At 65.6% G+C, this 26194-nt stretch overlaps 1 protein-coding gene across 1 annotated transcript; it reads right to left on the reverse strand.

Annotated features, from left to right (window-relative positions):
* Nucleotides 1-88: 88 nt before the first annotated feature.
* On the reverse strand, nucleotides 89-25771 carry ARID3A (AT-rich interaction domain 3A). The gene is made up of 9 exons (XM_049807902.1): nucleotides 25658-25771; nucleotides 21725-22712; nucleotides 20587-20908; nucleotides 5765-5837; nucleotides 4524-4707; nucleotides 4084-4331; nucleotides 3453-3749; nucleotides 3284-3373; nucleotides 89-3074 (listed from the first exon to the last, which is right to left on the reverse strand). Exons 2-9 carry the CDS (start codon nucleotides 22138-22140, stop codon nucleotides 2848-2850), a joined length of 1857 nt encoding a protein of 618 aa, XP_049663859.1. The 5' UTR covers nucleotides 22141-22712; nucleotides 25658-25771; the 3' UTR covers nucleotides 89-2847.
* Nucleotides 25772-26194: the final 423 nt, after the last annotated feature.

Genomic DNA, 26194 nt, shown 5'->3' on the forward strand with positions numbered 1-26194 from the left:
ACAGGGACCCCATGGCACCCTATAGTCCTATAGGCACTCCGGAGGGACCCCATGGCACCCTATAGTCCTGTAGGCACTCTGTAGGGACCCCAGAACCCTATGGGCACCCTGTGGGGACCATACAGAACCACGGACACCCCACAGCTCTGTGGGCATCCCATAGCCCTGTGGGCACCCCGTGAGCACCCCATAGCCCTGTGGACCCTGGATGGGCACCCCCTGGACACCCCCAAGGACAGAAACCCCAGACAACACAACTTTTTTTTTTTTTTTTTTTTTTTTTTTTAATATTTAATAAAATTTACAGGGTTACAATTGTCTTAAATATTCTGAAGTTTAAATACAATCTGTATAATAATGTTATTATAAAATGTAAACTTTCAGTGTTTTTATTTTATTTTATCTTTTTTTTTTTAATAATCAAAAGTTTCAATACCTGAATGTTTGCAAAACTGAAATATTTCACCGGGGGCCTGGGTGCGCCCAAGGCCGCCGCTCTCAGAGGTAGAATGTGGTTTTTATTCTTTTTCTTTTTTTTGTCTTTTGTGGTTTTTTTTCTTTTTCATTTTTTACCTGAGTTAAGATATGCACGCTGGGTAAATGCGTCTGCAGCTGTGTCCATTCCTTTTTTTCTTTCCAAACCCCAGAGAAACTGATTTAGGCTTTTTTTTTTTCTTTTTTAAATCGATATGCAAAAAGAAAAATAAAGTGGAAGGTAATACGCTCTCAAAAAAAAAAAAAAAGAGGGGGAGGGAAGAAGAGGGGGGGGAATAAAAATAATTAAAAAAAAAAACCAACCAACCCAAAACAGTGACTGTACAAATGCAAAAACTCACTAAGAAAATCTAATGCCCACCCTGGGCATGAGAAACACCCCCTGGGATTTCTCCTTGTGGGGAGCTGGGCTGGATCCTAACAGCAGCAGGAGCCGGACGGAGCCCCCCCCCCCCCCAAGGGATGGGGTTCACGGAGCCACCAAGGGGCATTTCCAGCTCTGGAGAGGGGGGAAAAAAGGCTGGGGGGGGAAAAAAAAGGCTGGAAAAACCCCAAATCCCCTGAGATCACCGCTTCCCCAAGCAAAAAAAAAGGGGGGGGGGGCATCCACCAGTGTGGGACACCCCCCCCCAGGCAGCCGGGGAACGGGGAAAAAAACCCTGTGCTCGAGGTTGAAACCTGAGGAATTGAGATACCGAGTTGTGTGGGGGAGTGGGTTTCGGTATCGGGTCGCGATTGTGTCTCACGCAGATGTGGGCGAATGGGGGGGGGGGGGGGAGGCAAAAAAAGGTCTAAAAAATTGCAAAAAATTGAAACCTGGCCAGCTGGAGAGATAACGATGCTTCAAATAAATCCTCAGGGCTGGGGCTGAGGGATGTGCCGGAGGTTCCGAAGGACGCTCCTGTGTCATTCAGGACCTCCAGAGCATCCCACAGCCCCCCCCAAGCATCCTCATCCTGGATATGAGCTCCTGCATCCCATTGCTAAATTGGGTATTTCATGCCGGTCCCCTCTAGAAACACCCTCACCCATACATTGCTCGGATCCTGCTCTTTCCAAGCTGCTTATTTTTGGAGAAAAATATGCCCAAGTTGGCTTTGCACAGTAGTATTGGGGGGGGGGGGGGAATAAAGAATTGCTGGTGCAGCCCGGCTCCTGGCCCCGCTTTCCCCCCTCAACCCCGTGGGGATGGTGGGTGGGATGCAGGGGGGAGCATCCTGCCTTTGCTGAGCAAATCGGCCCCGCAGTAAAGCCCAGATTGCCGCTGCCGCTGCGGTTTTATGCCAGTCCCCCTCCCTGGCATGGGTTGGGGGTTTGGGGGGGGGGCAATGGCTTTCAGCTCAATTTTCTCTGCTGAGAAAATAAAGCAACAGCCTGAAAGCAGCGGGTTCCCAGGGAGGTGCCGGCCAGGCAGAATGGGCAGCAGGACAGGCAGCGGGACTGGCAGCGTGCCCCCCGCCCCCAGCATCCCCAAAGGTGGGCAAAGACCCTCAGCCCCTGCACAGAGACTGGGGAAACTGGAGGCTGGGGCGTGCAGGCAAGCTGCCCGTGCCGGGGGCTGCCAGCTCTGCCTGCTGCCGGCACGGCCCGACCGGGATGGGACCCCTGGCCCCATACAAAGCGCCAGGGTCCCGGGGCGCCCGAGGGGTTCCCAGGGGAAGGAGCAGAGCTGGACCCGGCCACCGACAACGAGAGGAGAAAGGAGGTTACACGGTTTCCAAGCTCCCGTTTCCCTGATGAACGCTAATATATATCATTTGCATGTTAAAGTTCGATTCTTTTCTTTTCTTTTTAGAGAATAAAATAGAAGCTATTTACAACAAAACAATCAAACAACAACCTCTTAAAATCCCATATAGTGAGTGTAGTTCTCAAAATAAAGGGGGAGGGAAAAGGATCTAAATGAATAAAATATCTCCCGATTTCCAATTTTTTTTTTTATCTTTTTTTCCTTTAGAGTGCCGGGGGGTTTCACTAAAGCTCGCGTCGGCAGGCGTCCGTGCGTCTGTCTGGAGGTAACACGAGTTAAAAAATAATAATAATAATAATAATAAATGTACAGTGCAAAGTGTGATGTGAGTGAGGTAAACGGTCCCGGACTGGCGCGGCGCAGCAGGACAGCCGGCGCCTCCGGCAAAACCCCCGGGCTAAAGCTTTTCTGCCTCGCAAAGGAAAACCCAACAACACGAGAACAAGGGCAGAGCCCGGCCAGACCCCGGTGAGACCCCGGTGAGACCCTGGCCCCCCACGCCCCGACGGCTGCCGGGCAAGGGCTGGCGGGGCGAGCTCTGCCCCCCCCCGCCGCAGCTGCTGGGTCTGGAGAAGGGGAAGGGGCCGGGGGGGCCAGGGGCATTAAGGCGAAGCGTTGTTGGAGGTAGAGCTGGGGGGCACGGCCAGGCTGGCCGGGGCCGCGGGGGGGACGCTGCTGCCGCCGCCGCTCCCCACCCCGCTGCCGCCACCAGTGCCGCTGCTCCGGCTGCCGCTGCTGCCACCGTTGCCTTTGCTGTAGGCAGAGGAGGGGAGCGAGGAGGAGGAGGAAGAGGAGGAGGAAGGGCCGGGCGTCTGGGCGAACAGCACACCTGGGGAGAGAGCAGGGGGCTGAGCCGGGGTACGGCACGGCTGTGCCAATGCTGCCTACCCGCACCGCGTCCGCAGCCGAAAACGGGGCGAACGCCAGCAGAAGCGAGGCCAGTTGGTGCGCGGTGGTGGCGGCAGCAGTGGGGGCCGCTGGGGACGGCAGAGGTCAAGCAGCCCCCGGCCAGCACCAGCGGCGGGCAGAGCCCCTCACCTGTGTAGACGATACCGTTGATCTCAACCGACATGCTGATGCTGTTGGTGCCGTTGCTGCTCAGGCCAGCGGTGGAGTCCTGGCGGTTCTCTGCCGGGGGAGAGCTGGGTTACGGACCCCGCCGGGACCAGGGGCCGCGGCAGCTCTGCCGGGGTGGGGGGCCACTGACCTGGCGAGCGGGTGCCCTGGCTGTTGATGCGGATGCTCATGGGGAGCTGGGCCGTCATGGCCAGGAGGTTCTGCTGCAGCGCCCGCTGCATCAGCCGCTGCTGCTCATCCGTCACCAGAGCCATCTTCTTCTCCGGGGGCTCCCCCGACTCCAGCTTCTCCCGCAGCTGCTCCAGTGCAGCGGCTTGGGCGGCCGCCGCCACCTGCACCGCGGCCGCCTGGGCTGCCACCACGGGGTGGCCGGCCAGCGAGACGGGGAGCCGGCTGGGCATAGAGATGGGGATGGGCGAGTCCTCCTCTGCAGGGGCAGAGCGGGCGGTCAGGGATGCAGGGCACGGGGAAAGGTGGGTGCCATCACCCCGGGGTGTCCCCGGCCCTGGCACAATGGCTCAGGGCCCCTCTGCACCTTGTCTCCGTGCCGGGGGCTGCCTGGCACCTCCTGCCCCTCCAAGAGCCAGAGCAGGGTGACCAGAGTCAGGGTCCCCGAAACCAGCCCTGGTGTCCAGGGCCCGGGTAGGGACAGGAGTGTGACCCCCCCACCCACAGCACCCAGCTCTGCCCCTTTCGGGGCTGCTGTCCCCTGTGCCAGGATGGGGCTCAGCCCACAGCCCAGACCCCACGGCGGCCTTTACCTTTCTTGATCTTCTGGACGGGAGCGATGGACCCACCGTTGGTGGCGGAGGCTAGCCCCAGCGCTGGCACTGGCAGCTTGGGGGAGGAGAGGAGGCCATGGGTGCCGCCGGGCGAGTAGGTGAAGAGGGAGCTGCCGAAGCCCTGCCGGCGGCCCTCCCGCCGGTTGCTGTCGATGGCTGCCTGCAGCTCGTTGGGGTTGCTCAGCCCTCGCTTCTCACATTCATAGGGGTACAGGTACTTCATGTACCTGCCGGCGGAAAGGGACAGGGATGGGAATGGTGACGTGGTGGCTGGGCACCCCCTGCCCGTGTGCTGCCCCCTCCATCCCCACCGACCCCGCGCCCAGCATCCCACGCAGGGCAGAGGGAGCACAGGCAGCACCGATCCTGCCGGAGGATTCGCCCCCCCCAGCCCACCGCGCTGAGCCCCCGCCGCTCACTGGGTGCGCAGGGTGAAGGCAGCGCTGGTGATGGAGGTGGGCAGGTTCAGCCCCTTGGTGATCTCCCGCCACAGCTTCTTGTTGATGACCTCCACCAGGCCACCCTTCTCCGTCACCAGTGTGTACAGCATGTACAGGTCCAGCACCTGCTTGGCCATGATGGGGATCCGGTTGACGGGGGTCCCTGGGGAGCGGGGGGAGGAGAGAGCGGGTCTGGGCTGCTGCTTTCTCACCCCCAGGCAAAGAGGGGGGGAAGCTGGCGAGACCCCCCCGTGAGGCAGCGCAGGGGTCAGGGGGCTCCTGCTCCTCCCTCCCTTCCACCATCACCTTCTTTCCCCCTTGGGACCCTCCCCCCCCCACTGCCATCTCGCTGAGCATCAGCCCCACGCACAAAGGAAACAGAAACTCGCAGTTTTCAGCCACAGGCCCCAAAATGGGGCCGAGTGCGGTTTCTCAGGCTGAGGTCGGCGGCACCCGGCAACCCAAGTTATTTATAACGACAGCAGCGCTTCCCGGCCACGAGGGTCCCGCCGAGCCAGGGGCCGCACATACATGGCGGGGGTTCATCCCCTCCCTGATGGGGAAGGGGCTGCAGCGTCTCCTCCCTCCCGGGGGTCTCTGCCCTCCCGGCACCAGTGGGTGAGGGGGCTCAGGGAGGGCCCCGGCGGGACGCAGCCAGCGCTGGGCCAGCAGCTCCCCGGCCCCCCCGCGCACGCACACGTGCTTCCCCCAACGCCTGCCTGACAAAAGGCTGAAGGCAGCGATGCGTCAGCATTTCCAGTGCTGTTTTCCACGCAGGAACCAGACCCTCGACCAGGCAAACGCTTCGCATTCAGCCCTTTCCACCCTCCCGGCCCCCCCCCCAACCCTGCGCCCAGCCCCTGCCAGCCCAGGCAGAGCGAGAAGGCAGCGAGGGGCTTCATCCTCTGCAATAACCCAAGGAAAGGACAGTGGGGGGAGGCAAAGCCGGGGAAAACGTGTCCAGGAGGGGCCGGACCCTTTGGGGAAGGGGCCGCAGGTCCCGGATGTGATGGGCGCGGGGAGTGGGGCCGGGCAAGGGGGGGCCGCAGGCGCCGGATCCAGCCCAGCAGGTTTGACCCCGCTGTGCAAAGAGGTTAAAAATTAACCAGCGGGCCAGCCGGAGCTGTGACCTCAGGGTTGTAACGAGGGGCGAGGAAATGAGCCTCTGGCCCCGGGAGGGCGTGGGGAGGGAGCTGGGTGGGCATGCGGGGGGAGCTCACCTCGCTTCTGCATGAAGCTGAAGAGGTCATCCAGGAACTCCTTCCTCCTGGGGTCACCGTCCAGCTCGTACAGCTGCGCAACAAGAGAAGACAAACGCTCAGAAAAACCCCCTAACCATGCCCCCTGCCACCCGGAGAGCCCCAAGCCTCCTGAAAATGCATCCCTGGGGCCTGAGCCCGCTGGCCTGAGCCGTTCAGCTTGCAGGACGCCAAATGCCTCGGGGGGGGTCCCTGCACAGAGCCAGGGGGTCAGCTTGGGGCTGACCTGCGCCCGCACCCTGGCAGGAGCCCCAGGACGGCAATGCCATCCCCTGCCTGCCCTGCTCAGAGCTCGGCCCCGAAACACCGGTGCTGAAATTGCAGCGTTGCCCCACGCCTCGCCCGCAGGCCGGAGCGGCTCCCACACTGCAAGTGCCACGATCGGCCCCCAGCTCCTCCCAGGAACACCGATCCCGGTTATTTTTAGCATCTCCCGTGTGCTCGGCACATAGTGGAGCAACGCTTCGGCATGATCCATCCTCTGCACCTGCAGTGCTGGAAGGAGCCAGTGCCGGGAGCCAGCGTCAGGAGTTGGCGAGCTTGTGTGCCACGGTGCACAACCATGTGCCACAGCGCACACCCACGTGCCACGGTGCACACTCATGTGCCATGGTGCACGCTCGTGCCTCCTGCGGTGTGCTGAAAGGGGGTCCCTGGGGGTACAGACCCAGCAAACGAGGGCCGTAATGAAGCAAGGAGGGTGCTGATCTGTACCCGGTTGCAGGACACCCTCCCAGCTGTGGCATGCCACTGGCTGCCATGCCGCCTGGCAGAGCCTGCTCCCCTCTGCCTGGTGAGGCTGGCACTGAGCATGGGCTGCACCAGTGAGGCTTTGTGCCCATCGGACAGTGGCCATGGGGCTGGCCCCCTCTCCTCCTGTTACAGCATCTCCCCCAAGGCTTCCATGCTGCCCAAGGCACGGCTGCCAGAGCAAACCCAGCAGGATGAACCCCACCACGCCACACCGCGCTACGCAGCCGGGACGTGTCTTTCTGAGCCGGGGCAGGCAGACCCGGGCAAGGCTTCTGGCACGGCTGCTGCGCCTCAAGCACCCGTTTCTGCTGGGGCAGCTTTTGTCGGGACCCCACCCCACGCCCGACAGCCCGGCACATTCCTGCCTGATTTATGGCGGCAGGATCTGCTGGCCTGAGCGTCCCGGCACGCAGGCAGGCACGCCACGCCGGCTCTGCCTCTCCCCGATGCTGGTAGCTGAAGCCCAGCGTGGTTTCTGCCCGGAGGTGATGGCTGGTGGATAATCCTCCCCTGCAGGAGGGGTTTCAGAGCTAGGGCTATGCGGGGCAGGCGCTGCCTGGACACTGCAGGGATGGATGTCGCAGCCCTCACCCCGGCTCCACCACCCCTGGCCCCTCGATGCTGAGCGGCTCCCGTTTTTCTCAATGACAACTTTGAACAACTGCCAGCGGTGCCGCGGTGGCCGGGAGGGGGGCTATAAATATTACCACGTAACCCACCAGGCACGCACCGCAGGGCCGCCAACCGCACGGCAGCAGATCAGCACGTTAACCGGGTCACCGATACCCCGGCTCGTCCCGTGGGCATGCCCGGCATGGCACCCTGGCGGCGGTGGGACCTGCGGGTGGGCAGCCGTTGCCCCGGCTGTGAGCAAGGGGTGCAAGCCCCATCCTCCCACCACCCCCAGGGAGGATCCGGATCCCGCAGGGCTGAACAACTCGCCGGCCGGCACCGATCAAAGGGATCAATGGGGCCGCACGATAAGAGGGGCAGGGCGCTGCAGGAAAGCCATAAACCCCCAGTTTCCCTGGAAACCTCGCAAGGCTTGCCTGACCCCCAGCAAACCCTAGGGAAGGGGCAGGAGTCGCCGTCACCGCTGGCTGAGACCCCTCAAAGCCCCTCTCCCACCCCAGTGCCCTGGCAAGGGGTCCGGTGTGCAGGGGGAGCCCGGAGGGACCACGGCACGGGGGAAGCAGACCGGTGCCCCCCAGCAGGGCAGGGGTGAGACGCAGCACAGGGAGCACCACAGTGGTTTTTTGGGCTGAGCCATGCAGGCTGCTCCTGACCAGCCGAGGGATGTTGGGCCGGCGCCAATCCGGCCTCCCCCATTTCCTTGAGTGGCTCCAAAAGCCACATGCAGAGAAAGGGCTTCCCCTGCGCCCGCCGTGGCGGCATGATCCTGAGGGGTGCCGAGCCTCCCGCCCGCAGCTCCACCACCTGCAGCACCCCTGCTGCCCCCCATGGTTAACCCCAAGCCTAAATCCCCCCTGCACCCCGTTAAGCCCGCTAATGGGGCGACAGCCCTGCTTACGCAGCAGGAGCTGGGGCAGAGGCTGCAGCATCCCAGCACCGCGGCAGAGATGCTGCACCCCAGCACCGCGGGGACCCCCAACCTGCGGGGCGGCACCAGTGCTGCCACGGCTCTTGCGTGTCAGACACAGGAGTGGTAGGCGGTGTGCCGGGCAGCCGGGGCACGCTCAGCCCAGCCGGGGGATTAAATACAAACCTGGGGGGGAGAAGTGCCGTGGTGCAGTGGAGGGGACAGGGGGCTGGAAAAACATCGCCCTCCTGCTTGGGAGAAAGGGAAATGTGAAAAAAACAGAAGTGCTGGCAGCATGGGACCATGCCCCCGGCGCTGGCAGGGTTTCGCCCATCCCCAGGGAGAGCTGGCAGCGGCATTGGCCTCAGCCCCCATGCCGTCCCTGGGGCCTAGGGTCCCGAATCGCGGCAGGGCATGAGCATGACCGGCCAGCACCAACCGTGGAGCCATCCTGGCGCATCGCAAGGGGGTCACGAGCAACCTATTAACCTGCAGAGCTCTAAAAATCTATCAGCCGTTTATGAAAACATTGGTTCATTCAATTTTTATAAAGCCAGCTCTTAAATAAAGCCACTCTCCCCCAGCTGCAGGTGGGAGCTGTGGCTGCATTTTGGAAGGGAGAATTGTACTGGTTCATTTACTGCCGTGACCCCCCCAGCCATGGGCCCCCCCGGCTCAGTCCCGAGGGGAACGGACGCATTTAAGAGGATGAAAGAAAATTAACCGTCAGCTGAGGAAAGCGTGTGCCGGCCGGGTCGCGGGGATTAGCAGCAGCAGGCGGGCGGCTGTCCCGTGTGCCGTCCTTCCACATGCCCCCCACCGCCCACCGGCCACGGTGGTCCCACGCCAAACTCCACCGGCTGCGGCCACTCTGCCCCCCCATCCCCAGCCGGGACAAAGCCATGGCGGGTCACCGGGGCCGGCGAGCAGAGGGAGCCCCGTTCCTGCCCAGTGCCCTCAAGGCCCTGCCGGCACACCCAGCCGCAGCTGCTGGGCAAAGGACGTTTCGCAAACTGCCGCTCGTGGTTACCAGCGCGATTTCGACAGCTCCACCACGCTCCACTGCTGCTCGCTGGCTGCTGCCACCCCAGAGCAGGGAGAGGGGCTTGGCCGTGCCAGGGTTCCCCTGTGCCGGGCTCTTCCCCAGCTGCACCCCCGAAGGCCCCCCCCAGACCCTCATATGGCTCTGCCGCCGCCAGCAGAACCGCCTGGCGCGAGGGCAGCTTCCCAGGGAGCTTGGCCAGCAGTGCCGCGAGGCGAGGACGTGCCCCGCCGTGGCCGGGACGTGCCCTGCCTGCACCGCGGTGGGCGCCGCGTGACCGAGCGGCATCCGCCGAGCTGCCCCCGTCCCCCCTCGCTGCCCGGGCACGGGCAGAGACGTGGAAGGGGGCAGAGACGAGCGACTTCCAGCAGCCCCTCGCAGGATTTCCTTGCATTGACAGCATCCCGGCTCTGCCGAGACTCCTCACTGACAGTCCGCAGCACTCCTGCGCCGCCGAGGACGCAGCAGAGGAGCCACACGCCCCACAAACACCGAGAGGCAGCGCGGGCATCATAGGAAAGCTTAGATATCGGGTCTCAAAATAAAAATTGAGGAACAGAAACATGTTCTGGTTTCAGCAGCGTGCGAAACTGAGTGCGCAGCCGGGCTCGGCACAGACTGGCTGCCGCTGGCACCACCGGACCGAAATCAGCAGGTGCTGATCCCTGGCTGGTGCCGGTGCCCTGCCTGCGGCGCTCGAGCACGGCTTCTGCTCGGCACAAAGCATGGTTCCTCGTTGGGGAAGCGCGGGTGGAGGCGGCGAGGCTCAGTGCAAAGGTAACGCCAGCCGCCGGGCAGCGAGCCGCGGGGAGAGGCCGCCCTGCCGCCGCTGAGTCAATAGATTTACATTTCGTAATTAGGGAGGCCGCAGGGAGGTGGAAACGACTTAATCTGTAACGCAGCTGCCCCAAGAATATCCTCTTACCGTGGGGAGGCCGCCCGGCCGTGCCGCCCTGCTGATGGGTCCCCACGGCGAGAGCGTTGTGCCAGGGTATGCTGCAGCACGGCCGACCCCAGCCCTGCCAGGGGGATAGGAGATGCCGCCCACCGCCCCGAGAGCCCCCCGGGCTGGGGGATCCAGCCCCGCACACCCAACGCTCCCAGTGCTCACCCAGCACAGGGCAAACACCAGGCGCTGCCAGCACAGCTGGCTCTGTGCCATGGTGCCCGACCCACCTTGCTGCCGGTGCAGCCCCCATCGGCCCCAGCCCTCCGACCTTGCGGCCGGCTGAGGACAAGGTGCCAGATGGCCATTGCCAGCAGATATATAATTAAGTGGAGGAGGAATTAGGAAGGTGGTGAGCGGGTGGCACTGACCCCGCACACCAGCGCCCCGGCAGGATGCCGGCCCGGCGTTTGGTGTGGATGACCGGATTAACGTTTCAAACCAGATTACGGGAAAATCCCAACCCGTTGGCTTTCAAAGGGCTGGTGAGGAGGCGGCCCCTCGGCAATGCCAGGAATGCAGGAGAGAGCCCTCAGCACGGAAGCGGTGTGTGCCGGGGGTCTGCTGGGAGGGACCAAGATAACCGCCCCCCCCACCAGCAGCCCACCGCTTCCCTGCTAACAGCCCCCCCGACTGCGGGCAAGGAGGGCAATTAAAGCACGGAGGGGAAGCGCCATTTAATGAGGCTCCAACAGCGCAGCCCCGGTAATGCTGGGGCTTATGCCTGAGGCACGCGAGTCCTTCCATCGGCAGGAGCCTCCATGCCCGCCCCGTCAGGCATCACAGGGACCCCCCGACCAGAGAGCAGGGGTCTGCACAGCTGATGCCGCAGAGGAGCCTGTGTCCCAGTGTCCAGAGCCAGCGTCCCATGCCCGAGCTAAAAACAACCCCCCCCACCAGCTTGGTTCCGGGTTTTCAAGCCTCAGGGATTAATTTTCAAGTTTCTTTTCCATCGCCAGGAAGTCTCAACACTCTCGGCTTTCCTCCCTTCTCTTCAAAACCGGTTTGGGACGTGCATGCCGTGAGCCGGGCTGGGGGGCAGACCCCCAAGGACCACTGTAGCAGAGACAGGGGTGCTGGTGGCAGCCCCTCCAGCGGGGCCGACCACCTTCCAGGGGCTAAAAAAGCCTGAACTTCTGTATTTAGGAAAAAAATACAACAAAGGCAGCTGCAGGGGAGAGCCCATCCCGGTGAGGCACCCATGGCAGGTACCAGGGCAAACGTCTTCTCTGATTGATTCCTGCCCAGGCGGCGTGACGGGGTTGGGGGGCTCCTTCTCTCTCTCTTTTCTTCCTTCCTTCCTCCAAGCGGCCCCCAGGGACGCGTCCCTTTGTCCCACTGACAGCCAAGGGACGACGCCAGGAGGCGGGGGGGAGAGACCACGCACGCTAATGAGTTATTTAATGAAGAATAAACACGCGGGCTGTGTTTCCCGTCCTGCTCCCGGCCGGCGCATACGGCCCCACGGCCCCTGGCATGCTGGGGCACCGGTCCCGCACCGATTGCATGCCAGGACCCGCAGCTGGGGCCAGAGGGGGCACTTATTCAGAAAAAGAAAGTAATTTGTAAAAACTAGAGTGAAGGGCTGGTGACGAGCCCTGAAATGAAGTGTTTCGGGTGATGCTGGTGAGGTGGTTTCCCGTAAGATGGTAGCTGAGTCAGGGCTGGGGGTGCCCGAGGCCACGCAGCCCCTTCTCCAGGCACGGCTGTTGCGGTGAGCGAGGGGCAGCACCGGCACAGCCCCCCCAGGCATGGGGGTATTGGGTTTGCTGGGGCCGATCCCTCCCAGTGAAGGGCAAAGGGAGAGTCCAGCATCGGCGCAGATCCCACTGCAGATAAAGCGCTCGGCTTAGGGACGGGTCACCTCTCTGTCCCCATCCCTAATCCCCTGCGAGCCCCCCAAAGCACAGCCCCCTTCATTGGGAAGGGGCTGCCAGGGCACTTCTTCCCCAAAATCCCCAGGGGTGGCCCCCCCCGCCACTTCTCTCGCCAGCTCCGAGGCCAGCCAGGAGGCCAGCCAGGAGCGGGACGGTGCTGCCGGGAGCCTCGCCCGCGCGGGACGGAGCCGGCTCCTGCCGCCGGCGGCCGAGTCCACTGACCGGCCTGGCGGGATTCCTGCCGCCTGAGCGTGGCCGGGGCCGCCCGGGGCGGGGGGCCGCTTCCGTGGGGGCAGCCGGGGAGGGGGCTGGGGAGTGCTGGGCTCTCGCCGCCGCGCTTCCGTCGGTACTATTGTTCCTGCCGGTTCCCAGCATTGTCCCCTCTGCAGGTTGGCCCCACTTGGGCCGGGATACGGCCCCACCGCAGGTGCCTCTCCCCACCGGTGCCCCCTCCTTGGGCTGGGGGTTGTGGGACTCGGCGGGCGGCAGATCCATCGGCGCTGCTGTGGCACAGGGATAAGCCCGCTCCCGCTCCCCAGCCCTTGTCCCAAAGGGCTGGGGATCCTGACACCACCTGGGCTTCCCCCAGGAACCGCAACAGCCCCCCGAGTGATGCTGTGGCCACAGGCTGGCCACGGACCCGTGGGAGCTACCCCAACAGATGTGGGGAAGGGGACAGGGACAAGCAGGAGCCCACAGCATCATGGGCAGCATCCCATCCCAAACTGAGCTCCCCTGACAGAAGGGGGGTCCCACGCGGCCGCTGTGCCCGGCCCTGCCGCCTCCCTGGCCAGGCTGGGGGGAGCAGCCGTACAGACGACCCTGTGGGACGCGGGCCGGTGTCAGCGCCGACACGGCGGGTGTCACCGTGCCGCGGAGGGGGAGGTTGAATGGGCGAATTAGTCGCCATTTAACCTCCCTGACCCCCCATTGTCCGTGCGCCGTCAGCCGCCCTCCCCACCACACTGCGGGGCCGCTCCTGCCCAGCCAGCCAGCAGCCGCCGGGATGCTCCACGTGGATCTATGTCCACACACTGGAACCATCCCGGTGCAGTGTGCCGCCAGGCCCAAACTGACACCAGCTCCCAGGACGGCTGCGCTGTTGTTGTTTCTCCCCTTCTCGCAAAGGAGGAAGCGAATCCTGCTGCAGTTGCATTTCAGCCGACGGTTTCAGTGGGACCTGCTGGGTGGCAGCATGCCGGGCTCAGGCTAAAATAAAAACCGGTTCAGTGTCTGTACGCCAACGCGTGGTACAGGCTGCCAAGAGGTCACCGCCGAGTGGCAGTGGGATGGGGGAGCTGCCGCTCCCCACCGAGCCGGGAGCCTCCGGTCAGGCAGGCGCATGGGGGCCAGCCCGGCAGCAGTGGCTCTCCTGGCCCTCACCGCGTGCATGCCGGTGCATGCCCTTGACACATGCTCGCTATCGCACTGGACCTTGTGCAAATATTAATTCAGTGGAGTCAGGCAGTGTTGAGAAAGCTCGTCCCAGGGAGTAGCACCCAGGGCCTGGTTCACACACCGCTGGCGCAGCTCCCCGCCGCCGGCATGGCAGACCCTGGGTTGTTGGGCAAGCTGGAGCCACACGGCACGAATCTGGGGAAACCACGGCCAGAGCAGCAAAGCTTTTCCTTATGGAAAAGCAGTGCAAACCCTTGGGGCACTGAGCGAGCTCCCGCCTCTGGCTGTCCCTCCCTGGCTGCCCCCAGACCTCCCCGGGGTGAAGCCCCACAGGGCCGGCAGGTCGAGACCCCCGGGGTGAGGACCCGACCTGGGTGCAGGGGCAGCCGTGCGGGCAGGAGCGGCGGCTGCGTTGGCCCTTGCAGGCAAGCTGGGGTTTAAATTCCACCATATGTAAATGATCGTCTTAGAAAGGGGATCGCTGTAAGCCAGAGCAGATGAGTCACCCGGGGCTTCCACCGCCCGGCCGGGGATTTGTCTAATTGCAAATCTGTTCCTGAAATGCGAGGTCCCACACCTCCGTCCATCCGCGGGACAGCCGCTCCGCCAACCCCACCAGCACTCCTTGCTGCGGTGGGGGTCCCGGGGGGGGTCCCGCCAGCCCCACACGCCCTGGCCCTGCCTGCGGGAGCTGGAAGAGGTCCAGCGGCCACAGATGGTTTTGACAGGCAGCCAGCTGTGGGCCGTCAGCCCTGGGAACCATCACCAGAGAGCTGCTCCGGCAACGCCGAAACCTTGCTGCTTCCTCGCACCACTGGCGACCCGCAGAGAGGAGGGGAGCAGCGGGGGGCACTGCCACAGCACCGGAGCGATACCAGCTCTGGCAAAGTTGCTGCCCGACCCCATCCCGCTGTGGCACCGGAGCAGGCGGTAGCACGTTGCAGGTGTTTGAGTCTCCGAAAGCCAGGTGCCGCTGCCTGAGCTGGGGCTGTGCGGCAGCCGTGGGCAGAGGGGTGCGTGGGCAGGTGGGGAAACCGAGGCAGGAGGTTAAGCCTTTTGCTGAAGGGATTTAGGGCCGGCGCCTGCCTGCATGCTCCTGGCTGCCATCTGTACCAGGGAGAGACCCCTGAGCCGGCTGCTGTGGGGGGACAGGGAAGCCCTTGCCCAAAAAGCCATCACCACAGCAGGGACAATACGTGTGGGGAGCTGGGACCCCTCCCCGGGGAGGAGAACCCCAGCTGCCGAGCAGCCCCAGCACAGGGCGGATTATCGTGAGCTCCATCCGGAGCCGGGACCCAGGCACAGGCAGATTAAGTGACCGACTAGAAGGGTCAAGGAGCGGGTCAGGAGCCGAGCTGGGAGCTGCGCCCCAAGCCCCCAATCCGGCTGCCCCAGGGGGCTCAGAACCCAGTGAGCAGCAGAGTAGCCAGTGCAGGCAGGTGCGCCATCAGGGACGTGCCAAGGGAAGAGCGGGGGGCTCCCCCCCATCCCCGAACTGCCACCCGCCCCAGCCCCCGATTGCAGCACGTCCGGCCAGGCCCCAGGACCGGCTGCCATTTCTCCTGCGGTTTGGGCCAGAAATAGGGCGATGGAGCAACGCTGTGCCCTTGCCCAATCACTCCACTGCCGGGCAGCTGTTTGCTTTGCTGACAAAGGACCTGCTCTCGTCTCTGCTCTTTTTTTTTTTTTTTTTTTTTTTCTTTTAAATAAATCCTCATTCCTGTTAGTTCAGCTGTGCTGGAGCTGGGAGGCGGCTGCCTCCTCTGCAGCCCTTGAATCAGCCCAGGGGGCTGGGGCTCTGGGGGGCCTGGGGCTTTGGGGGGGACACTAGCAGGCAATGCCCAGGCTGGGGTGAGCCGACCCAGTTCCCGAGTCGAGGGGTGCCGGGGCGACAGTCCACCTGGGAGCAAACAAAATTAGCTGGGCAAAGGCACTAGCTGGGCACCCGGGGCAGGAGGGACCTGTCCCATGTCCCCCACTTTGTTAATTATCCCAGGTCTCATTGGGAGAAACGACTTCACATGGTGCCCGGACAGCAGGACCGGCACCCCGCAGGCTGCACGGGCACCCAGGCGTCAGGCTGGGGGAGGCACTCGGCGGCTAAGCCGCTCTCGCCGAGAAGTCCCTGACCCCTGGCCAGGGATCTGGTGGGATTATGGCTCCGGGAATGCTCCCTGAGCGCTGTGAGCCGATTACCAGGCTGGATCCCTGGCCAGGAGCACCTTTCAGCAAGCTGGACGGTGGTGCAGGGTGAGATGGGCAATGGCTGCACTGGTGTCACGGGGGAGGATGTGGCCCTTCTCCCTGGAGGGGTCCACCTGCGACTGAACCACAGCTCCCGGAGCCCTGGCCCACTCCGGTCCCCTCCTCGCCCCCGTTATCTGCCACCGGCCAGGCCAGGCGCCGCAATCACCTCCTCCCGGCACAGAATCGCCCGGCCGGGGGGGGCCCCAGGGCGCTGGCCTTTATCTGTGCCCCTGCCATGCCGCAGCACCCATCAGAGCTGAACCGCCTTTGGGGTGGGGGGACGGTGGCCCCCGGCCGGGCGATGACACTCGGGTGCCCCTTTCCCTGCACAGGGGCCCCCTCACCCTCCCCGGGGGCGGCTCATCCGCTCGGCTGGCTAATGCAATAAAGCTCTAATCAATATTTTAAAGAAAGTAAATGGGCCCTCGTTAAGAGGCTGCAGGGCTCCCGCTCCCCCGGCCAGCTTCAGGCTCTTTAAAGGAAAATAATCCATGGGAGAAAGGGGTTCAGGGCCCTGCACCAGGGGCTCTGCTGTCTGCGGGGGCAGAGGCAATCCCCCCCACACCTTAACCAGAGCCCAGGATTTCTGCACAGGGCTCCAAGCCGTGGGGCTTCGGAGGAGAAATGGGCTTTTCCTTGGCTCCTCCAGCTCCTCCCGCAGCTCCCCCAGGAAAATCCCAGCTTCATCTTGCTGGCAACTGCTGCGGCCCTGCCCCATGCGTGGCCCTGGCTTGTCTCCAGGCCTGGGATCAGGCAGGGTAGGGGGGGCTCCAGTTTCGCCCCCGCCGTGCCGCCTGCCGAGGTTGCAGAGTTGCTTTCGGTTTATTATTTTTTTTTCCCCCAACCGTTGCACTTTGAAACGCCCTATCTTGGGGCGCAAGATAAGGGCTGAGGTTTTCGCCCCCCACATGGCCACTGGTGCGGTTCAGACATCCCCACTTGGGACAGCTTAAGAAACCTCTCACCCCCGCAAAAGCACCAGAACCCTGCCGGCACCCCACCGCCAGCACAGCTGCCCCCCAGCACCGCGTCGGCTTTAGCCTCCGACGCTTCCTGCGAACGGCAGCAGAGAAGGAGGGTTAAACATCAGCCTGCGGCACCCCAAGAGGGACACCCCAAAGGGGTCTCAGTGGCTGCTGCAGCTGGGGGGAGCACCGGGAGATGGATCCCCCTCAGCTGCCCTCCCGCGGGACGCGGTGCCAGGGTGCATGTGCCCGAGGGAGCGCAGGCAGCCACTGCCTGTCGCAGGCAGCAGAGGAAACTCCAAAAGGGGCAGAAGCAGGAAACTCCAGCCTCGTGGGCTGCTGACGCACCCAGGGCTCACGCTCCTGGTATTAGTCGGGTGCAGTAATAGCGGTACCGAAACAGAAAGGTCAGGCGGGGGGCTCTCTGCAGGGCAGCAGCAGAACCCCCCCCACGCACTCGTCAGGGCTGGGGCGCGGACATCAAAGCAGGTTTTTCCCCGACAGCCCCACGACAGCAGGAGCTCACCAGCCAGGCATTACGCAGCAGTTTGTGGCGGCACGCAGCAGTGCCGGATTTTTGGCCGGGGCTGGCTGAGCCACTCGTGCTCCGGCGGCTTGTCAAAGCACAGCTCACGCCGCGAGCATCGCCCTCCAGAGCGACAGCACGATGGCAAACGCCGGTGGAACAAGCCCCAGCACCCAGCCATGGTGCCCTGGGTGGTGGGTGCCAGGGCTTACACCCAGCCCCCTGGCTGCCCACAAGCAGCTGAGACCCCCGTGGCCGAGACCAGTTCCAGGCCGGCAGCCCAGACACGTCGGCTTTGCCCCGGCCCCCCGGGGACCCGTCATGCCTTTTGGGGTGAGGTTAGAGATGATCCCAAACCCAAACGAGCAAACACGGCCCCCAGCCCAGCATGGTGGCAGCATGGGGCGATGTCCCCCTGGACCCCTCTACTCCCGTGCCACTGCCAGTGGGTCTGTAACAGGCGCAAGATCAAAACAAAAGTGAGCCTGCCCTCACCGCCGGCCAGCCAAGGAGGACACGCCAGCCCTTCCCCACGGAGAGCTTCCTCCCACCCCAAAAACGCCCCTGTCCCCCCTCCCGAGGAGCCATCGTGCCCTCGGCAGCCGCTGGCCCCCAAGCCCCCCACCATGCCGGGGGCTCCTTTGTTCTGCTGCCCGCGCCGGCAGCGCCCCGGGTCAGCCGCCGAGCTGACCTCTGCCTGCGCGGTAGCCGTCCCCGGGGACGGGGAGGTGCCACGCGCCAGCTCCCTAACCTCCCTAACCTCCATAACTCTTCCTCGCGCCCTCCCCTTCCTCCCCCCTTGATCTGGGCCCCCTCCTCCTCCCGGCCCCCCGCAGCTTAACCCAGCCGAGCCCCCGGTTTGCAGGAATCTGTCCCAGATGGGTCAATAAAACCCCGCGGTGGAGGACGGGGACAGCCCCCCGGCAGCCATGGGGCACGGGGACTCGGATGGCAGCACTGCCCGGTGAGGATCGCATCCTTGAGCACAGAGACAGCCGGACCGGGGATGCCAGGTGACCAACACCAGGCTGGGCCATTCACCAGCAGCACCAGCACATCCAGAACTGAACCCAAACCGCAGCCACAGGGAGACCCAGAGAGCCCCGGAGGCAGCAGGGGCCGGACCACCAGCCCTGCGCTGCCTGGGGGGGCCCCGAGCCCACTTGGAGGCAGGGAGAAAGAAACCAGTCACCCACCTCACCCAAACCAAGCACACACAGCCACAGCTCAGCCCCAGAAAGTGCCGGGGGGCCTGGCTCAGCCAACACACGCAGGAGGCCGTACGCTCCCTGCAAGCTTGTGGGAGAGCAGAGGAGCTTCCAGTGCCGAGCGGCAAGGAGCTCCTTTGCAAAAAAAAAAAAAAAAAAAAAAAAAAAAAAAGAGGAACCCCAAAATAGGCCCTTCCTCGAGTGGTGTTTCTCCACCATGGTGGGAAGGCACAGCACCAGCACGGCCACACACACGTCCCCACCGGCTCTCCCACGCAGGGGGACCTGGCCATGGTGCACCAGCACCCCGGTGCTGCCGGGGTTTCCCCTAACGCGCCTCTACCCCGGCAAAGGGGCGGCAGCAGCGGGAGCAGGGGTAATGCATCCCCTGCCAAGCAGCGCCAATGCATCCCCTGCCAAGCAGCGCCGGGGCCACGGCGGCCGCCCCACACCGGCACTCGCTGTTTACATTCCTGCTGCTCCTTCCCAGGCTGCGCCGGCCCGGCTGCGCCAGCTGGGCTGGGGCTGGAGCGCTCGGCGGCACGCGCTGGAGGGCGGCCAGGAGGAGCTCCCGGCCAGCGCCGCGCCGAGCAACCCCCTGGCCCGGGTCCAGCGGCCACGATCCAAGCGCCGGCGCACTGGCGGGCTGACGTGCCGGGGAAAGCCTCTCCTGGCCAGGCGCTTCGTCTCCTCTCCTCCGCCCACAGCGCAGCGGCAACAGCCGCTTTCCTCCCCTCTCCGGCTGCTTCCACGATTAACCACCGTGCCAGGCTCTCCCTGCCGACCCCGGGGAAGTTTTCCACTAAGAAGCAAAAGGGAGGGAGAGGGGGCTCAGCCCCTTTTGCTGGCAAGAGATGGGGAGCGGGAAAATGATGCGCTGGGACTCGGGCTGGTGTCTCTAAGTGCTGTGGCTGCGGCAGGGGAGCCGGGAGATTCTACGCCGTGGTCCATGGTACATCTACAGACCACTGCACCAGCACGGCATGGTGCAGCCACTGCCAACCACCCAGCCCCAGATTTTCCCGTTGGATCCTGAGGGCTGGGAGCGACTGCCGAGTCCCCGGAGCTGGCACACGTGTCTGGTACGGCACCAAAACGGTGACAAACAGGAAGATCACGGCTGCGGTATCGAAAAAGCCTTTTCACAGATATGAGATCACGTCCCCAGCCCCTCGCTCCCCGATGGCAGGAAGCACAAAAGAGAGAAACCACAAGAAGAGGAGGTGGCGTGGGTGCAGTGGCACAAGGGATGTGTGGGGCAGAAGCATCCCTCCTTCCCCGCAGCCGGGCAGGAGCGCACCAGGAAGGGCAGCTGCACACTCCGCGCTTACTTGCGCTTTCTCTGCCAGCCCCGTCATAAGGCTGCCTGCATCCAAATGTGCCGGCAGATCCTGGCAGTCCCTTCCCCCTTTTGGGGATGCAGGGCCGTCGCATCCCGCCCGAAAGGCCACTGTGTCCCGGCCGCTCCATCTGGGTCCCATCTGCTGCTGTTAGCTCCCGTCCCTTCCCCCAGCCCTAAACTCAGATGTATTTAAACACACACATCAAAGGAGCTGGGCAGCCCCCGGGGAGCTCCGGCTTGCAGCACATTTCCTTCTATTAGCCGAAAGCAGGGCGCAGCGAGCTCCAGCACTGGGAGAAAGCAGGAGCGTGCCTGCCTCCTGCCAGCCCAGCTCAGCCAGCATGGAGAAAGTAGCAGAGGGGGCAGCCAGGGTGCTTTCACCCCGGTTTCACTCTTCAATAGCATTTCAGCAGTGGCAGGGGGGCAGCTCTGTCCCCAAACATTGACAAGGTCAGAGGTGTCCCACCAGGCATCACGCCTGCAGTGATGGGAAGCAAGCCAGGTCCCAACCGAAAACAGCCTGGAGGGTGGGGAAGAGGAAACCAAAGAGTCCCTTCAGATTTGCAAGTTTGGGGTGGGTTTTTTCCATCATTTTCATCAAGAATTCTCCTAGGTCCCTGTGGTGAAACCCATCACACACCCACCTGCACCAGGGCCAGGCCACAGTGCCAACTGGGACACAGGATCCCACTGGGGCCACCAACCAAAGTGACAGGGGAGGGGGTGAGGCTGAGCCCAAGCACTAAAACCCCAGAGAAATCCCACGCTTTCTTAGCGGCAATGACAGCAGCTCGATACAAGAACAACGCTGCCGGAGGTGGCACCGCCAGAGGCATCTCACCGCAGCAAGGACGCAGGGACGCGTGGCAGAGCCGAGGAGGAGGGGAGGGACAGGCACAGGGCAGGGGGGGTGGCACGCGCGTCTCGGCGGGCACCTACTTGCTTGAACTGCTCCTCATAGGTCCAGTCGCCATGGTCGGGTGCCGGCGGCGGGGGCTGCGCGTGGCCCAGTCCGGAGGGGAGCCGCTCCTGTCCACCCGGCAGCCGCTGCGGCTCGCCCCGGTAGTGCTGGGGTGCAGGGGGTTTGCGGAGCAGCAGGGATCCCGCGCCCGCTCGCACTGCCTCTGCAGAGCTGAGCCCTTCCTCTCCCATGTCTTCCTCTTCCTCATAGTCTTCCTCTTCCTCCTCCTCCTCCTCTTCCTCTTCCTCCTCCTCCTCACCCAGGTCCTCTTCAAAGTCATCTTCATCCCACTTGCCCTTCCTAGAGCAGGGGGAAAGCAGAGATTTGCTCCCGCACTAGGTGGGGGTCTGGCCCCCCCGACCCGATCCCTATCCCCTGCGGGATGCTCTCCTGCAGTGGCCCAGCTCTCCCCCTGCCCCACAGGCCAGATCCCATCCCTCCAGGTGGGAGAACCTTTTAATTAACCCCCCCCACCTCTAGGCACCCTCTCCCTGTGTCTGAGCAACACCCGGCACTGCATGGGCAGAGCACTGAGCCTGCCCACTCCACAGGAGCCCCACAGCCATGTGGGCTGGGACCACCCACCCGGCACATGGGGAAACCAGCAAAGCCCCGGTGCACCCCTGTCAGCGGGTGGCAGCCCCACAGGGCACCGCCGGCATCCCAAGACAGCAGCTCCGACGGTGAGCAGGGCTCTGCCAGATGGCTCCCAGCCTGTTCCCTGCCCCGGCAAGGACGTGGGCTGAGAGAAGGCAGCCGTGAGGGCCCTGCATAATTTAAAGCCAGACCAGGATCTTCTGTCACGGCCCCACGTGGCTCCCTGCGCAGAGACGAAATGTTGCCCCACGCCAGCCCAGCACGAGGAATCACGGCTGCCGAGCCAAGCTGCTGCTCTCAGCAACTCCCGCTCCGGGACGTCCCGACGGTGCTAACCCGCCTCCCTGCCCCGAGCTGCACGAACCCTGCCGCTCGGCACAGCCGCCACCGCCGCTCCCCAGCCCCAAAGGGAAGCCTGCGTCCCTGACCAGCCGTGCCAAAACCTGCCGGGGCCGGACCGCGTCCCTGCCTCTTTCCTGAACCCGTAAGAGATGGTAGTCTGGGCTAGCGTATACTCACAGATCCTCCTCCTCCTCCTCCGAGCCCATCTCCTGCTGGTACCCGCCATCCTCCTCCTCCTCCTCGCCGCGCTCCTCCTCCTCCTCCTCGGAGGCCTGGCTCTCATCTGACAGCCCCGGGCTGGACGAGTGGCTGAGGCCAGCGGCCGCTGCCCGCATGGCAGCCAGGGCAGCCATCTGCGCCCGCTGGATGTGCGCACTCTCGGGCTCCGCTCCTTCCTCCGAGGGTGCCGGGGCCGGATCCTGGCTGCGGCCCCGGGCCGGGGTGCTGGCAGGGGTCTGCCCCGGGGCCGGCGGGGGCTGCGCGGGGGGCGGCGTGGAGCGCTGCTGCTGCTCCTGCTGCCGCGCTTCCAGAGCCTGCTGCAGCCGCGCGCGCTGCTGCCGCTGCAGGTTCTCCATCACCGCCTGCAGCTTCATGGCTCTGCCGGCAGGCGGGGGGTCCCCGGGGGGGCGGGGGGCGATGCACCCGGGGGGCAACGCCCGGGAGGCGCGGGGGGCAGCGCCCGGCAGGCTGCCGCGCTCCAGCGGGGCTGGAGGCCAAGGCTGGGCAGTGCCAGGGGGGGACAGCCCTGCGAGGGGGCTGCCAGGGCCCGGGGGGGCAGCGAGGGCAGTGGAGGGTCCGCAGTGCCGTCGGGGTGTCGGGGCAGGAATCGCCGCCACTGGGTCAGGGCAGAAGGATGTGCCCCCCGACCCCCGTCAGTCTTGGCCCGACGTCTCCTTCGCTCAAGGGCTCTGGTGGGAGCCGCAGGCACAGGACCGCTGGTTGGGATCAGGGTGCTGCTGCCGTCGGCAAACGTGTCCCGGGCAGGTGCCGAAACTTCTGCAGGCTCAACGGGCAGCGGCTGCAGCCCAGCGCATCGCCCCCTCCCTTGCCGACCAGGCACCTTCTGGGGGGCGGCAGTCTCGGGGTCAACGTGGCGTCCCCCCGCTTGGGGCCAGGTGTCCCTAGTTCTCAGCCGGCTCAGCTTCTGGCAGGCGTTGGCGCAAACCTGCCGGGAGAAGCAGAGGAGAGGGTCAGCGGAGCTGCGGCAGGAGCTGATGAGCAGGAAGGAGTTAAAGACAGCGCAGGAGCCTCATTAATCTCGAGCTAATGAGATAGGGAGGCTGGGCCCTGCTGCTGGAGGGGGAAGGGGCCTGCTGGACCCGATAGCCCAGCCTGGCCCTGCAGGCAGTGGATACCAGGATACCAGCACCCGCAGATAAGAGACCCACAGGGAGGGCACCAGGAGAGACACCCGATGCGTCCCCCGCGGGGGACCAGGGCACGTCCCCACCCGGGGACACCAGAGACGTGGGCAAGGGGAGTGCCGGGCTCCTTGTGATGGCAGGAGCAGGCAGCCACCAGGCCAGCGCCGGGGCGCGAGCGGCACCAGGGTCCACACTGCGTGGCAGAGGGGCCCCTCGCCCAACGGGGTCCCCAGGCGCAGAGGGGACCCGCGTTTCCCCAGCACTCTTGGGGCAGCCTCCTGCGGGACTGGCAGGCAGAGCCTCACTCCTCAAAACGCTGGCAAACAGGCTCTGCCAGCTGCCCCTGTGAGCCCCCACACTTCTCCCCTTCCCCAGGGGCTGCGGGTCCTCTGGGGCAATGCAGGGCTGCGAGCACCAAAACTCTGCTTCACCCCGCCGGCAAGCACCAGAGAAACCGGCAGATTACGGCCGGGCCCCGCAGCACCCCCACCGCCCTGGCACACCGGCCTGGATCGCCACCGGCAGCACCGAGCTGCGCCCCCCCCCCCGCTCCCCCCCCCAAGGCCCAGTGCAACCAGCAGCCGGCTCCCAGACGGACAGGGCTCCACCAGCAACGACTTCAGCGTGACCTCACCTGCGCCAAAGTCAAGGAGGGAGCTCGCCGCACCACCGCCACGGTAGTGCCATGTACGGGCAATCACCCTGCTTCTGCTGCCCGCAGGCCGGTGGAGTGCACACACCACAGGGCCCTCAAAGGGACCGACCCAGGGCTGGATCCAGGGCCGGCTGTGGATGTGGGCAGCCCCCGCCACGGGGGCAGGACAGCTGGCAGCACATGGGAGCCGGCAGCTACGGCACGATCCCGCGAATTCTGGAAAGGGGAACCCGTTTCCATCACGGGCCGGTGCCGCTGCCGATTGGGTGGCCAGGTCGGAGCCGCTTCCCCCGCGCTTCGCTGTGGCGGCAGCCGCATCCGCTCACAGCCCTGCCGCGCTCAGCTCACGCTATGAACGTGCCGTCACCGTGACGGCCCCGGGCTGCTGGCTGCGCCTCAGCCACCGCTGCTGCCTCTGAGGGGAGCCAGCGCCGGGGCGGCAGGAGCTGGTCAGCCACTTGAGCATTGCCCAGCCTCTGCCCATGTCTCAGCTCCCCCTCCTCTACCCCAGCCATCTCCATCTTGCCTGCGCAGAGGGGAGGTGTTGGGACCCTCCCCTCTCTGCACAGGCAGGGCTGCCCACACGGGGCTGCCCCGGAGCAGCGGCCACTCGCCGGCCATGGCCGCGCTCCCCGGCACACAGACGTCCTGCGCCACATCTGAACTCCGTCCCCCGTGCCTGCGAGAGCCACGAGCAAAACCGGAGCAAGACTCGTCCCAGGCACGTGCTCCTCCGGCCCCATGCCGCTGTGGCTCTACCTTGCCACGAGTTGCCAAATTACTCAGTGCCAGCACCGGCAGTGCTGGGAGCCGGGAACAGAGCTGCCTCCTCAAGCACCCTGGGCCGTGGCCGTGCCGGGACCACGCTGCCACGTCCCTGTGGAGAACCGAAGCTCAAGCGCAGCCGGAGCCTGCCGGCACGGCCAAGCAAGAGCCAGGGGACTGTGGCACCCTGGCCTGGCGGCCACAGTGACCTTGAGCCGGTGCCCCTTTGTCCCTCCCGGCCGCGGGGGCTCGGTGCCTCCCCGCCGTGCGGGCGGCGCGCGGGGGATTTCGGGCGGCGGCAGCGGCAGCACCCGCGTCCCGCGGGGCAGGTGCTCGAGAGCGACAGCGGCTACGCCAGGCTAAAAATACGCGGTGGCGGGCGGGTGTGTGATGGACGGACGGGGCCTTTGTGCCACCAACACTGGGCCTGGCCACGGCCGGACACCCCCGCCCTCTGCCCCCAGAACCCCGGGCGGCCTCACGCCACTGCCTGGGAGGGGGCTCCGAGAGCAGCACCGAGGTTGAAGGGAGGAGGAGGAGGACGGGGAGCCCGGGACCGGTGGGTGCCCGTCCCTAGGGACGGACAGGACTCGGGGGGGGGTGGCCGCGGGAAGGAGCCCCGGGCCGGGCTGGGGGCTCATCCCCGGGGCTGAGCCCGGCCCCGGCCCCCGCTCCCGGCGGCACGTGGCACCGGCTGCGCCTCGCCCGGCGGCCCCCCGGGGGGGGGGGGAGGGGGAGCAGACCCGCGAACCGGGGGAGAATGGCCGCCCCCGGCACAGAGGAACGAAGCCCGGCTTGGGCCAGCAGCTCCCGCTCGGCCCCGGCTCCGGCCCCCTCCTCCCACCGGAGCCGCGGGAGGCCGCGGGCCCGGGGCTGCCCCGGGCGGGGGCACAGGGCGGCGGCCCCGTCCCGTCACCCCGCTGGAGGCCGCCGGGCTGGGCGGGGGGCTCTAACCGGCCGGGACAGTAGCGCCCGCAGGGTCGGGCCGGGCGCGGGGGCGTGCCGGCCGGGCCGGGAGCGGCCGCGGCGGCGGGGGGAAGCCCCGGCCCCGCGCGGTGGAAGCGACCGGTAACCGGCCGCGAGGGGGAGGGGGCGCCCCGGTCCCGCCCAGCAACCGGCCGCGGGAGTCCCAACCCGCCCGGGGGACGCGGCTGGTACCCGGGCCCGGTCCCGCCCAGCCCCCTCCCGAGCGCAGGGAGGGGCGGGGGGAGGGGGGGTGAAGAAGGCAACCCCCGGTAACGGCCGCGGGAGCGGGGGTGGGGGGTGGGGAGGGGGAGAGTCCCGGTAACGGCCACGGGGCCGGTGTGGTGGCGCGTCCCCGCTTACCCGGTGGAGACCGTGCGCCGCGAAGCCGCATAGCAGCCGCGGCCGCCCGGGGCTCGGGCTGCGGCGGGGCCGGGGTGCGCTCGGTGCCCGCACGGCGGCTGCTCTCCCCGCGGGCGGGCGGCGGGGGGCCCGGCGCCGCCCCGCCCCTTCTCCCCATTGGCTCTCCGCACCCTCCCCGCCCAACGCCGGCCCCGCCCCGCGTCGCCATTGGCCCGCCGCGCCCGCCGCGCCCCGCCCCGCCTCTCCATTGGCCCGCCGCCGCGGCCGCATGCAAATGAAGTGCACGGCGGGGGCCGCGGGGCGGGCCGGGAGCGCAGCCGCAGCGCCGCCTCGCGGCCGGGCGGGGGAACGCCGGCCCGCAGGGCGCGGCCCCTTTAAGAGCCCCGCGGCAGCGGCGGCGGCGCGGGGGGGGATTTAAAGGGGCCGCGACTCGGGGCTCGGCGGTTGCCGGAGCCCCGGTACTGGGGGCTTTTCCATCCACCTCACCCTCCCCCGTAACCCCGCCTCCCTTGTCACCCCGGGGGCGGGGCTCCCCTC

The sequence above is a fragment of the Accipiter gentilis genome, chromosome 8 (genome assembly GCF_929443795.1).
Source record: "Accipiter gentilis chromosome 8, bAccGen1.1, whole genome shotgun sequence".
NCBI classification, from domain to species: Eukaryota; Metazoa; Chordata; class Aves; order Accipitriformes; family Accipitridae; genus Astur; species Astur gentilis.

What these genes read in the sequence shown, in the direction of transcription:
- ARID3A (XM_049807902.1), bottom strand. Translation starts at nt 22,140, where the DNA reads ATGAAGCTGCAGGCGGTGATGGAGAACCTGCAGCGGCAGCAGCGCGCG. An exon ending in GAGGAGGAGGAGGAGGATCT is followed by an intron (nt 20,909 to 21,724) that starts GTGAGTATACGC and finishes CCCCTGCTCTAG; the next exon opens with GAAGGGCAAGTGGGATGAAG. An exon ending in CAACGGTATCGTCTACACAG is followed by an intron (nt 3,075 to 3,283) that starts GTGAGGGGCTCT and finishes CTCTCTCCCCAG; the next exon opens with GTGTGCTGTTCGCCCAGACG.